A 14,922-nucleotide genomic window follows, 5' to 3' on the forward strand; every position below is an offset into this window, starting at 1 on the left:
TTTTATGCTAAAAAATATAAAGTTTGACAGTAAATCTAACAAAGGATGGAAAATCTCTACAGAGAAAATTATAAAACTTTAGAGAAACATATTGGCTAAAGGGTTATACCATATGGTTACAGATTGGAAGACTCACTATTGTAAAGATGTCAATTAAATTCACAATGATTGAGAGATTCAATGCAATTCCTGTCAGAATCATAAGGTTAAGAAAATTTTTTGGTGGAACTTGACAAGCTGATTCTACAATGTATTTGGAAGTATAAAAGGTCAAGAGCAGCCGATATTCTCTTAAAGATATCAAGACTACTATAAAGCAACAATATTTAAAATAGTAAAGTACTGATGCGGAGAAAAATAGACCAATGAAACAGAAGAGGGCTCAGAAAAACAGACCAAGTATACAGATCCTTGATATACTTATGACAAAGTAGCACTGCTGAGCAATGGGGAATGGCAACCCTTTAAAATAACTGTTGCTGGGAAAATTGGGCATCCATATTTAAAAAATTAATTGGACCTCCCCTACCTCACACCATATACAAAAACTGCTTTTAGGTGGACCTAAGATTTAAAGATTAAAAAAAACCAAGAAAGCATTTAGACAATAATATAGGAGGAGGACTTCAGTACAGAAGGAAAAAAATGATTATATTGACTGCTTGAAAAAAAAAAAACAAACCTTTTCTTAAAAAGAAGCATAGGGGTCGGCCCCATGGCATAATGGCTAAGTTTGGCATGCTCCACTTCAGCTGCCTGGGTTCACAGGTTCAGATCCTGGGCATGGACCTACACCACTTGTCAGCCATGTTGTGGCAGCAACCCACATACAAAATAGTGGAAGACTGGCAGAGATGTTAGCTCAGGGCTCATCTTCCTCAAGCCAAAAAAAGAGGAAGATTGGCAACGGATGTTAGCTCAGGGTGAATCTTCCTCAGCAGAAAAAAAAAAAAAAGATCCACAGAAAAAAGCTACAGAGTGGAAGAAGATATTCATAACACATATCTCTGAAAAGAGACTAACATCCAGGATACATAAAGAACTCCTACAAATCAATGAGTACAAAAGACATTCTAATAGAAAAATGAGCAAAAAACTTGAACAGGTACATTACACAAAGGAAATTTATCCTAATTAATTGGCAATTATAGACCCTAGAGCTGAGATTATCAAAGTTAGCTGCATGAAAATCACCTGTAGGGCTTATTAAACCATATTGCTGGGCCCCACTCCCAGAGTTTCTCATTCAGTAGGTCTGTGGAAAACACTGAAGCTACATTTCTATTAAGTTCTCAGCTGATGCTGTAATGCTGGACTGGGGATCAAACTGAGACCCACTACCCTGGAAAAATGCATGTGTTGTTCAAGATGCATACATACGAACGATCATGGATGGACTATTTTTTGTGTGTGTGTGAGGAAGATCGGCTCTGAGCTAACATCTGTTGCCAATCTTCCTCTTTTTGCTGAGGAAGATTAGCCCTGAGCTAACATCTGTGCCCATCCTCCTCCATTTTGTATGTGGGACGCTGCCACACATGGCTTGATGATCAGTACATAGGTTTGCGGCCGGGATTCGAACCTGCAAACCCCAGGCCACTGAAGCAGAGTGTGCGAACTTAACCACTACACCGGTGGGCCAGCCCCATGGATGGACTATTTTTAACAGCCAAAACCTAGAAACAACTGAAATGTCCATTAACAGTAGAACTGATAAACTGTGATAGCCTGTAAAATGGAATACAACAATAAAAGTGAACCACAGCTACCTAGATCAAAATACACAAACTTCTCAAAATACTGAGAAAAAAAAGAAAATACAAAGTATAACTTCAATTGCATAAAGTTCAGAAACAGGCAAAACAAAACAATATATTTTTCGGGATGCAGGCATGTGTAGTAACAGGATATAAAAAGGCAAGAAATTATCAGAAAAATCAGGATAACAGGCATAACAGGAGAGGCAGGGGATGGCGATCAGCAAAGGATACATGGGAATAGTCTAGGATACTGGAAATAACTCTATTTCTTGATCTCGGCCTGGGATGTTTGCTTTGTAATTTTTTATTAAACTCTACATTTGTTTTATGCACTTTTTTGGATGTCTTTTATATTTCGAACTAAGAAATATTTTAAAGAATCTAATGAAACATGTTTTATTTATATTGGAAAAACCATCTAAACTAGAATTTCTCGACCTGGAATCCACAAACCCAACCTAAGAATGGCTTTTAGGGCGTCTGTGGATCCCTGAAACTGTAAACAACATTATGTATCTGAGCACATGCAGAATATTACGAGGCACAGGTCCAAATCTTTCATTAGATTCTCAAAAGAGGTCTATAGCTGCAAAAGTGTTAAGAACCACTAATCTATACACAGTGTATACTGTCCGAAAACTTTATTATGAGACTTTTCCCCCTACATATTTAATGTTGATTTTGTTTGCATTACTGAAGCCACAGAAGTCTTGAACAAAATGTCTATATATCTCTAATTGTGGCCTTAAGAGATATTAAAAAGTTCAAGGTGAAAAAATGTGCAGATGTGGGAAAAACAGCAGAAATAACTGTTGTGTGGCAAAAATACTTCTTGCTTCTCCAGTATGAGTTTTCTGCTGAGTAATTTGTTTGCTCATTGATTAATTCATCACGTTTCACATTATGTAGAGAGAGACAGCTTCATTTTTGGATGTCTGGAGTCCATGTGCTAAAACCACTGCATAATGCAGATGAAGAGAAATGAAGAATGGGCCGTAATGTAACTATGGAGACTTAAAGGGAATGATGAAAGGAAAAAGAATATAAAATGATTAAAGGAAAAAAGAGACAACTTGAAATAGGAGAAGTTTTCTTGGGTTCCTTCACCAAGATATATTCATCTTGTTGTTAGCAGGAATATGATAATATTAAATAACATATATATGTTCTCAATCCTATAGATGAAAGCATGGAAATTACTTCAGACCACACTTCTGATGACTGACTGCACCACCTTTCACACCAGATGTTTCACATAAGATGCTGTTCACATTTCTGATCTTTCTTACAACCATCAGAAACTAGAACAAAGTATTCACATCACATACAACGTTTTATCCAAGTTTCAGAGCTCATGCTTTCTTATCATTTTTCATACGTACAAAAAATTTTAAAACATGTTGAATAATCATATCTTTCACTACATCTCTAAACCCATCACCAGAGGTTACCGTATCACGTGATTCTTGCTACAAGGAGAAGGAGAGAACCTTTTAGATCCAAAACTAGGATTATCTCAGCATCTTTTGTTACTATTTTTTTCAATAATCAGTGCCCCGTAAAACAGAATAGATTTTAGCAAACCTGCCAGCTCTGTTGGTTTCTGAGGTACATTGTACGTTATGAACCTAAGCGAACTAAAGTGAGGAGAGATTTTCGGGCCCCTTTTCATAATGCATTCTGATCACACGTTCCTCACACATGTATTGGTCTCTCCATGTAGGCATCTATAAGCATGGTTTTTAAAACAACTTTTTGTTTCAAAGTAAACTCTTGCATTTTTGTAAAACAGCATGCATAAACAAAATCAGAATCATCGTCCTGTTACATAAGGAAGGGAAATACATCAGAGAAAACAACTCATTGCAGTAGTGTTTCTAGAATTCCATTGGGTGATGAGTGGGAATGGCTCCCAACGTGTATTAGGGAAAAGCCCAGTAGTACTCTCAGAACGTAAAAACCCACTAATATTTCAGCTTGTCAGCTAGCTGACTGAACGTGTGTTATTTTCAGAAGTCATGATATAGTAAATTGTATATGACATGTTATGAGTACAAACGGGTGGAATAAATTATTTGAAAAAGATGTTAATCCTCAAGTAAATCAACTTAATAATATGACACCCGCCATTGCTTAGTTAGCATCAAGTTAATTTGGGAGATATCCATTCAAATGGGCAAGTTTAAAAAGTTTTGTTGAATCAGCACCTCAATATGATCCATTGCCTTCTGCCACACAGACTGCTTCTCCTCTGCACTGTGTCCAGGAATGGATAAGATATCGTGAATGTAGTTAAAGACCTCTTCCTGAAGAGCACAAGACAACATAATTTATTCATTTACTCACTCAAGCAATAGTTAGTCACTATCTACTATTTGTAGCAGTTTTGGTAAATATCTATTATTTGGAAATAGAAAAACATTTGGAGATAGTTAACTGACGGAAAACTGACACTCAAGAGAAAGAGTAATTGTCTAAAGTTTAGGGTAGACTCTTAGAAGTTGCAAATCTGTTCCAATTAATTTTGGTCTCAATTTCATTAATCTAAGGAGAGAATATCATACTTTTGTTTTTGGTGGTCCCTGTCCACATTCCAAATTTTATCTCAAATCACCCTTGGCCTTGTCTATTATGCTCCACTTATACCCATCTTTGCTTCATTTATACCACCTCTATTCAGTTCCTTCAACACATGAAAATTTTTCCCTACCTCAGGGCCTTTGCATATACTGTTCCTTATCCTGAAACACTTTTCCATTGGCTCTTTGCTTGACTGGCTTCTTCTCAAATTCCAAAACTCAGTTTATATGTCAATTCCTCTGAGATTCCTTCCCTGGCTGCTCTGTATAAGTCAGTTCTCCCATTATCCTCTAAAGTTGCACCCAGTTTCTCTTCTCTAGCACTCATCACAATTTGTAATTACAGTAGTAATTATAAAATCTCCCTTTATCCATGGGGGATACGTTCCATGACCCCCAGGAGATGCCTAAAACTGCGGATAATACCAAACCCTACATATACTATGTTTTTTCCTATACATACGAACTTTTTTTGTACAAACTTTTCTTTTTATAAACTTTTCCTATGATCAAGTTTAATTTATAAATTAGGCACAGTAAGAGATTAATGACGACTAATGATAGATAAGAACAATTATGACAATATACTTTTTTTTTTTTTGTGAGGAAGATCAGCCCTGAGCTAACATCCATGCCAATCCTCCTCTTTTTTGCTGAGGAAGACCGGCCCTGAGCTAACATCTATTGCCAATCCTCCTCCTTTTTTTCCCTTTCTCTCCCCAAAGCCCCAGTAGATAGTTGTATGTCATAGTTGCACATCCTTCTAGTTGCTGTATGTGGGACGCTGCCTCAGCATGGCCAGACAAGCAGTGCGTCGGTGTGCGCCCGGGATCCGAACCTGGGCTGCCAGTAGCGGAGCGTGCTCACTTAATCTCTAAGCCATGGGGCCGGCCCCCTATGACAATATACTTTAATAAAAGTTACCATAGATCTTAGCAACCTCAGCATATGATATTTTTTCTTCCCTTATTAAGTTGAGAACTTTCACCTTTTCACTTAAAGGAAGTACATTATGGCTTCTCTTTGGTATATGTGAACTGCCAGCATCACTACTCTTACACTTTGGGGCCATTATCAGGTAAAATAAGGGTTACTTGAACACAAGCACTACTATACCATGAAAGTAGATCTGATAACCAAGAGGGCTACTAGGTGACTAATAGGCTGGTAGCATTTACAGCGTGGATATGCTGGACAAAGCGATGATTCACCTCCTGGGCAGGATGGAGCAGGCCAGCATGAGATTTCATCACACTACTCAGAATGGTACACAATTGAAACCTTATGAATTGTTTATTTCTGGAATTTTCCCTTTAATATTTTCGGACCCCCATTGACCACAGGTAGCTGAAACTATGGAAAGTGAAATCGTGAATAAGGGGGGACTACTGTATATATTTGGTTTTCTTACTGTCACTCTTCATCACTAAACTATAACTTCTAAAATTGCCGGAACTAAATCTGTTTTAATTATCAATGTATACTTGGCTAATAGCAGGCACTCAAAAAAACACCTGTTGAATAAATGAAGAAAACCTTCAATCAGCAAACACATGTCCAAATATTTCTACTGAATATTTATACCTACTGAATAGTTATTTCTACTTGATGGGGGTGGGAGGGACTGAGTAAGAAAAAAGGGCAGAGTAGTCTCTTAACTCACCTCTCTTAGTGGGTCACGTAAGTAGCAATCAATAATTTTGTCATATTGGTGTTCTCGCTCATACATAAACTCACAAATTTGATAGCTAGAACACAAAAGGAAGAACTTCAGTGAACAAAACAGGCAGGTGGTTATTCGCTCATTGTTTTGAGAAGCGTGCTTAGGTGTAGAGGTTAGTATTAACGAAAAGGAATATAGTGGATGTGATTTCTACTGTTAAAGGAAGTTCTAGTATCTAAGGGAGATGAGTATCTGCCATTCCTCTAAATATAGGTTTAAGATGCTGCTGAATACTATGTTTATAAGAAATTTCAAAGCTGGGTACTAAATAAATATTAAAGCAGCAACAACATGTCACATAAAAATAGTTAATAGATTAGGTATCAATTAATTATATGAAGTTTCTCTGTTCAGAATTAAATATGTCAAATGAAATAGTCAAACTAGATAAATAGTAGTCCTAACATATTGCATCCTATTTACTATGTTAAATTCTGCATTGTTTACAATATATATAAATAACTGTCAAAAATCTATGAAATACCATGGAAATTTTAAGTAAATAAAAAACCCTAAAATAATAAATCATGACTGCCGTTTCATTTTCATACTAAAACAAATGTACAAACACTTCAAATTTACTCGCTGTCAATTTCTGCAAATTTTACTAATTTCTAGACTTGAAAGGCAAAAACTTTCACACTTAGGTTTTTTTCTTGTTATTTGCATAGCCTTTATTAATTTAAAAAACAGCAATGTATCAATAAACTGGGCTTCAAGTTAGAGAAATGTAATTTAACAGTTCTACGGGAACTAATATATAGCTTCAAAACAACTTACAACTCTGCTTTTTCTGCCATACGGATGAGCCGACTCTCTTCAAATTGAACTATGCCTCCAGCCTGCAGCAATTCTAAAAGGACCTGAACATTTAAAATAAATGAGGAAAAACACTTTGGAATCTACTTTATTTATGCTCTTTTAAGAGTCCATTCAGCCATGCGACCCGTAACTTTTTTTCTTTTGTCTTATTACTTGCTGATGTTTTGCCCAGGCCTTCACATACACAAGAGGTTCGACTGCCATTATAATGTTGATCATATTGTATTTAAGTCTAATAAAAAGATAAATGGTCCTATTTTTCAAACATAGAAGGAATGCCACAGTGTTTACAAATAAAGCCTTATTAGAATATCTAATTGACCCTCCACTAAGCTAAAAGTGTCCATATATATTCTTTCAAGAAGTTAATTTTTGTCTGGTACTTTTTTGTCTATGGTTCTTATAAAATCTGTTGTTTACAGGCAGTATCCATGATAATTTTTCTAATTAAACATTGGAGTTTTTCATAGTAGCATTATTCACAAAAGCCAAAAGGTGAAAACAACATAAATGTCCATCAATCGATGAACGGATATACAAAATATGGTATATACATATAACAGAGTATTATTCAGCCTTAAAAGGGAATGAAATTCTGACACATGCCACAACATGAATAACCTTAAAAACATTATGCTAAGTGAAATAAACCAGTCACAAAAGGACAAATACTGTATGATTCCCACTTACATGAAGTATCTAAAGTAGTCCAATTCATAGAGACAGAGAATTGAACGGTAGTTGCCAAGAATTGGGGGAGGAGGTAATGGGGAGTTATTGTTTAATGGGTACAGAGTTCCAGTTTGGGAAGATAAAGTTCTGAAGATGGATGGCGGTGATGGCTGCATAACAATGCGAATATACTGAATGCCACTGAATTGTACATTTAAAGTGACAAATTTTATGGTATATATATTTTATCACAATAAAAAATGAAAACATTGGGGTTTATATAATTTTTACCACACTGAGTAGCTGAATAAAAAAGGTGACTAGGATGTTGAGATTGATTCATCAATATTTTTAAATAAATCTCAAAACACAATAGAATCATTACATGGTCATTAGAGCAATATGAGAAAACTCTCTCCTGTATTTAAGTTCAAGATCCAGAGTGACACGATCCTTCTCAGAACTCCAGGGAACCATTTAACAAAGCATTTTTCTAACACAGGAAATTGATTACTTTCAAGTCAAAAAAAAAAAAGCAGAAAAGAAAAGGTCTTCTAACCAAACTTTACATTTCAGAACCCTAACTGAATCGATTTTGAGTACTATAATGTACTTGTTATATAGCACAACTAGGGAGTGAATCTCATCTGCTGGAAGCCTCAATTTGGAAGAAAATAACAGAAAAGCCATTGGCTGGAGCCAGTCTTACCAACTCACTAGAGCTGATTTTTAAATTTTCAGGAATTTTGTAAGCTGGTTGGTTAAACACGGCCATTGTTAAAAAGTTGTACAAACTTAAAATTAAATAAACTTAAAAACAGAAGTAATTAATACTCAAAAACTCATTACTTCCTAATTATTTCAGTACATATGCTCTCGAGGTTAGTTTCTGTAACTGTATCTGTATGGTGGAAGTATCACTAACAGTGCAGTATTGAGCATCTGTTCCCAACTCCGTGTTCAGTGACATCATGTTGGTAGGTTGAAATCACCCACGGTGGCAGTACTTACACCATGGAAATTGGCAAATGTTGTAAATCAGGGCTTGTTACATTTTTAAAGGGTTGTAAAACAAACAAACAAACATACGTGACAGAGATGACATGTGACCCACAACGCCTACAATATTTACTCTTTGGCCCTTTATAGAAAAACTTTGCCAAACCCTCGTTAAGTAAGTGATGGAGATAATGTTAATAAGGCAATCAAACCTAAAAATGTACATGTAGTAGTCATTACATTGTGAATAGCACAAAAAAATTAAGAAATTATTTTTCCAGTACAGGTATTCAAAAACTGTTATCTGATTTGGCAAAGAAGTCACTTTATTGACGAATGAGTGAAGTTCTAACAGGCTTTCACTGTTGCACTTTTGTCTTATTCATTTACATAAATGAAAATATCAACCAGCATTCATATCAGAACTACACCTGGGAGGCCAGTGTTAAACTTTCATCAGCATACCACTGGAAAATACTAAAAAATGCTGCATAAACCAATTTTTATACATAACAAACAGTACAAGGGAAAGAGTGCTGGATTAGAAAGGAAGGAAACTGGGTTCTAATCTTAGTTGTGACCTTGAGCAACTTCTTCATTTTTCTATATTTCTAAAATAAGCAGAAAAAAAAACTAGACAATCTTAAAGGAGACTCCCAATTATAGAATATTACTATACTATGATTACTTTTCAGGGTTTGGCTTTTACATTTAGGTTTAGTTTTTATTTTAATTTAGTTATTTATCTAAAAAGTTATTTTATATAGCAACACCATGCATACCACAACCCACTTTTCCTGCCAATAGAGAAATAGGGGCAGAATGAGGGGTCCACATTACCATTTGTATTCAATAGAATTTAAGAGACAACCACAATTTTAGCAGCTGTTGTCTTCCCTAAGATAGTCTGCAGCAGTCACTGGGCCATAGCTGTACAGAGATAGGGGTCACTGTTGCCATCCTACGTTCTTTATCTGAGTCTCAACCTGCCAGCTGGGCACTATTACCATAAAAAATAAGCAAAGCTCTCAAAATACTTAATTTTTGTAGCTTATCTGACAGCGTCTGGCTATCAATTTTAAGTAGGTTGATTCTCTTAGTGCTCACCTCAATGGGTAAGCTTTTAAAGAATCCTATTCCTAGAAGGGACCCTCAATAAAGTGGCAGAAGTAGAAAGAAGTGGTAATCAAACAGTTACTATCTCACAGGGACTAGTGGACGGACAGATGGATTTTGGTCTCTAGAAATGGTCAACCCTATTGCAGTGGGGCCTATAGAGCACTCCCAAAAGTTGAGTGTCCCAATACTCAGGATCCTGCAGCCTTTCTGGTTCAGGGCCATAGCAGCCAGGAGTGTTTACCAAATTAATGACACTGGTGGAAAGCAGGATACAATGGGCGCCAACTGCTGCTACATAACGGAGAGGGATGAAGTATTCTCTTTGACGTCATGCTGAAGGCAAGATAGGTCCAGTCTGCTTAGGAATTTAGTTTGACATAAGCTCCTTATATATGTACTTCTAACAACCATCCACACCATTTTCTGGTTGCCACTCTCTAGCATAGTATTAGGGTTTGGCACAAGTCATTTTCCTCTTATGTTTCGTGAGGTTTAGCACGGAAGGGTTCTTTCTGGCTTACTCTGTCTTCTTCCCCATTCTTTAGCAAAAAGAGTTCTAGTAGTTCATACCTGCTGTCTTTCAGAGTGTCGGGAGTCGTCGTCAGGACTACAGAGGAATTCAAGGACCTAGTCAAAGAAAGGTATTTTTTTTATTGGACACCAGCATGCATGCCCTAACACTGTCATAATGAAAACAACAATAACTACTCTTTCTATATCACCAATTCATTCACATCCAGTCATAACAAATACCACAGGTATATAGTATCTTCCCAACTGACAGCCCTAGTACATGCCACAGCAGGCTCAGGTACACTAACAATTTAGTATGTACCTTATGCACATCCTTTACTGTTTAGAAACATGACTAGAAGCCAGCATCGTTTATACCTTAAATTTAAGATCCCTGATACCATGGACCAAGCAAAGCATGGACAGGTCACTTGAATTTGAATGCTAACCTTGTTAACACTTAATGATAACATTTATTGCTAATAATAATACTTATTAAGTATGACCTTGGATGAATGACAACCTCTCCAGGCTTTAGTTTCCTCATCTGCAAAATGGGGATAACAACTACACCAATTTCAGAGTTATTAGGAGCACTGAGTTAATACTACATATAAAGCTGTGGAACCGAGTCAGGCACTATGAAGTGTTCCGTAAATGCTAGTCATTAGCAACTTTCTCCAGATAAAAAGTATTTTCTTTGCCACCTGTGGATATATGGGAGATATTTAACTAGAATGAGGAGAGACCTTCAGAGTCAAAGTCATTCGTAAATGAATTTGGATTTTCTAAAAGTGATCTCTCCTCCAGATGATCAACATCAAAGTCTTACTACCAGTGATATGGGTGATTCTCACACTGGAAAATTCTTGAGCAAAGAATTCTAGGCAATTTAGAGCAACCCAATAATCGAGAGAAAAGAATCTTTATAAACCAATCTCCACAAACCATACTCCCACGATACAGAGTTACTAGGCTAAGTCATAGTACCCAGAAACATTATTTAAAAAAACCCAGACAATTAATTAGATCCAAACTGAAACCTGAACAGGCTTCTTCCTGAAAAAAAAACCTATCCAACAGGCTATTTTATTAAGAAATAGTGTAATCTAGTGAACTTTTCTACGCACAGTAAATAGAATAAACACAATTCTAGCTCTCATCATTAAAAACACTCACCTGATCAAAAAGGGTTCTGTTTACAAACAAGGTATTGTCAGGCTTTGCGAGCTGCCGGGCAAGGAATGTAAAGAGACACCCTACTTGTGAGGGAGTAAAATCTGAATTCTCCACCATAACCTGATGAGCAAAGAGACCATTTATTCAATACACCATCTGGTTTGACACAAAAAATGTACAATTAGATGGCGGGGGGGAGTTTCACTACTGAAGACTCATGAAAAGATTCTGTTATTGACTGTGCAACAATTCAATAAAGGAGTTCAATACCATTTAGAGAAGGAGCACAACTACTTGCTCACTCTGACAGGAAACCATGTTAGTGATTTTTGGCATACTTCTAGGCACAACTTGGATAAGAACTGAATTTTCAGAGAGGCAGATTTCAAAGAAATATTAGTCATGTTTCCCTCTTGAGTTCTTAAAAGAGAATCCTACTCAAATTAATTTAAATTAAATTAATAACCTTCCTAAAACTCTGCCCACCAACACAGGAAGAAGGGAGTTGCTTTAGGGTTTAAAAGATAATGTGAGAGTAAAAGTATCCCAGAAAAGAAGTCAGCTAGTCCACGAATCAATGAAGAGAATGGCTTCTGCCTTGTCTATAAGCAGTTTCTTGAACAGATGGTTTCATATAACAGGCTTTTTACAACCACACACAGTTATCAAATCATAATCATTCCCCTGCTTTAAGTGAGCTCTCATCTCCTGAGTATCTAGTATGTGTGAGATGCTACGGTAGATGCCTTCAAGGGAATTAAGAAGGAGACAGGTAAACACATCTTAAATAAAAGCCATAACGTGATCAACACTATTATAAAGGAACAAATCACTATGGAAGCACAGTGGGAAAAATTTAGTTCAACTGGTTAGAGAGGGAATTCGAAAAGAAATGAGAAAAGTAGCTTTTAAATTAAGCTTTAAAGCCCATGTGGAACCCATGACAGAGGGAAATGTGGAGAGAGAGCAATCCAGGCAGAGAGAAGAGTGAGCAAAAGCATGGATACAGGAAAACACATGTTTGTTTGGAGAAACTGTTGTGTTTGATTAGAAGGCAGCAGCACGCAAGCGGAGGAGGGAGAAATTAGATTGAAAGGAAAGATTAGGCCTCAAATGTCATTCCAAGGAATCTAGAATTTATTCCACAGAAAACTGGGGAGCTATTAAAAGTGTTCAACCAAGAGAGTTGATCATGATCAGTATTGTGCTTAGGAAAATTATCCTGTCAGTAGTGTGCAGGAGAAAATAACAAAGGAAGAAAGAAAAGGTGAGAGACCAAGATGCAGGGGACCAGGGAAGAGACTAAGGGGTTCGGACTAGGGCAGGGACAAGGAAAACAAGGAGGAACAGGTGCAGAAGACACTGCAGAGAGAGAGGAGACAGGACAAGTATTCATACGTGTGGAAACATGTGGCTAAAGGAGGAATGAAAAAGAGATCTTGAGCCTGACAGGCAGGTAGGATAATGATGCCATTAACAAACAGAATGCAGAAGTTTGAGAAGGAAGACCACGTATTGTTTTGGACTAGCTAAATTTATGGAGGCAACTCCACAACAAATAAGGGAATAGCACAGTGTGTCATCTACAGAAAAGTCCTAAGTCCCCTCCCTCCACTGTCCAATCAAAGATAAAGTAAACACTCCTCCTTTCATAAAGCACTCCCTGGGGGCTAGCTTTTGGCCTACCTTTTCTTCCTTTGCCAGCAGTCTAGACCCTTCTTTCACCCTTCCTGCTTTTCGCCCAGCAATCAGCTTGCTCAAGTGCATAATTAATCATTACTCGAGTATGAGGATATTTCAAGTTGTAATCTGTGTGTGTACCTAAATTCCAATTTATCATATTCAAAGAGCTTTCTACAGCTTTAAAACACTCAGTCATCACTCTCTTTCACTATGCAGGTCCTTATCTAGGACTCAACTGCTGGGGCCCGGTTAGTGCTCCTCTCTGCTTGTAGACCTTCCTTTTGCTCTGTAAGCAAACTCCTTAACTGTCTGATCCTAGAAACACCTTTTGAGAAAACAGTTCTAACGCACAGCCAATTCCCTTGCCACCTCAGCAAGTGTCTAACTGGTTATCCTCCTAGAAACTTCGGTTTCTCTCCATTTCTTCTCTCTGACCTATTTCAGAGATCGAGCTTACAAAATTTGGGGGGCAATCCTGTACAAAGTCACAGATTAACAGCTTTTCCCCTCTATGTCTGCAGCCATTCAGCACACACAATAACGCCTGAGATTTGATGCTCATTTGCCTGTTCTCTGGTCACTGCCTACACTCCTACTTTCACTGGCTCCCTCAGAAGTACACTTTAACAAATTAGTACAACTCTATCACCAGAAATGAGGAAATAACCTCAAAAGTGCATTCTTCATTCTCAAAAGTGACCCAAGGTAAATACTATCAAAACAATATACAAGAGTAGCCATTCCCCAACAGCCATTCTCCAACAGTAATGAAGCTTTATCCTCTTCATGTGGATCACTCTTCTAATTCAGCACAGTTTTAAATTTAAATTCCAATTCAATCAACTTGCAAACATTTCTTGAACATCTTCTAGGTTGCAGGCATTGTGCTAGACATGTTCTGGGCATGTTAAAACAACGACCTCCCGAAAAAAAAGTCCTCACAGTCTCTACCTACAGGAAGCTCAAGTCCAGGTAGGAAAATATACATGTAAACGATTACCAAACATTGTGCCCAGTGTAGCATAAAGTGTTACATGAACACAGGGAAGAGGCAACTAAATCAAACTGGAAGTGTGGGAGAGGATCCTAAAACAGTTTCTCATGGATGCTATTTGAGTTATGTCTCGGAAAATGGTTAGGAATTTGCCAGGCAGAGAAAGGGAAGGAAAAGGCATGACGGGATGAAAGAAAACTTATGCAAAGAACATAAGCTATAAAGATGACACAGAAAGTTCAGTGCATTCCAATAATTTAATACGGTTGAGGAGTTCATGACACAGAGTAGCGGTGGGGACAGGAGAAAGGAGCAGTTATAGAGAAGTAGTCAGGGACTAAAAAATACAGAAGGATCTTGGATGTTACGTTAAACAGCTTATATGGGTATGGCAGAAACTAGTACTTGTGCTCCAACAGCTGTTCTTCCCTCCTAACTTAGGAACAGAACTCCTCATTTTTAGCTAAACACATGGTCACCCACAATACAGAATATATTTCTCAGTCTCTCTTAGCAGCTAAGGGGACATATATCTAAGTTCTGATCAACATGATATAAGCAGAATTGTTGTAGACAACTTCTAAGAAATTTTCTTAAAGAGAGGGAACACTTTCTTCTTCATCTCTTTCTGCATTCAGGCTGGCTAGAAAGCAGAGGTAATGGCTGGAGCCTGAGCAGCCATTTTGAACCAAAGGACAGAAACCATGTACTAAGAATAACAGCAGCAAGACAGAAGGAATCTGTGTCTGTGAAGCCACTCTACGAGATCAGGTTGCCTACTTCCAGACTTATGTGACAAAAATGAATTCCCATCACAATCAAACTATCGTTAATTTGAATATTCTCTCACAGCAGAACTTAATTCCAACTGATCCAATG

At 37.3% G+C, this 14,922-nt stretch overlaps 1 protein-coding gene across 1 annotated transcript in view; it reads right to left on the reverse strand.

Moving 5' to 3' along the window:
* The window catches only part of VPS8 (VPS8 subunit of CORVET complex), a 257,252-nt gene that overhangs the window by 97,796 nt on the left and 144,534 nt on the right, over positions 1–14,922 (reverse strand). The window contains exons 29-33 of the mRNA XM_058556181.1: positions 11,367–11,486; positions 10,245–10,301; positions 6,843–6,925; positions 6,003–6,087; positions 3,968–4,066 (exon numbers count right to left, since the gene is read on the reverse strand). Of these exons, the coding sequence (XP_058412164.1) occupies positions 3,968–4,066; positions 6,003–6,087; positions 6,843–6,925; positions 10,245–10,301; positions 11,367–11,486 (444 nt within the window). The remainder of the gene's footprint in view (positions 1–3,967; positions 4,067–6,002; positions 6,088–6,842; positions 6,926–10,244; positions 10,302–11,366; positions 11,487–14,922) is intronic.

This window comes from Diceros bicornis, chromosome 15 (genome assembly GCF_020826845.1).
Source record: "Diceros bicornis minor isolate mBicDic1 chromosome 15, mDicBic1.mat.cur, whole genome shotgun sequence".
Taxonomy (NCBI): Eukaryota; Metazoa; Chordata; class Mammalia; order Perissodactyla; family Rhinocerotidae; genus Diceros; species Diceros bicornis.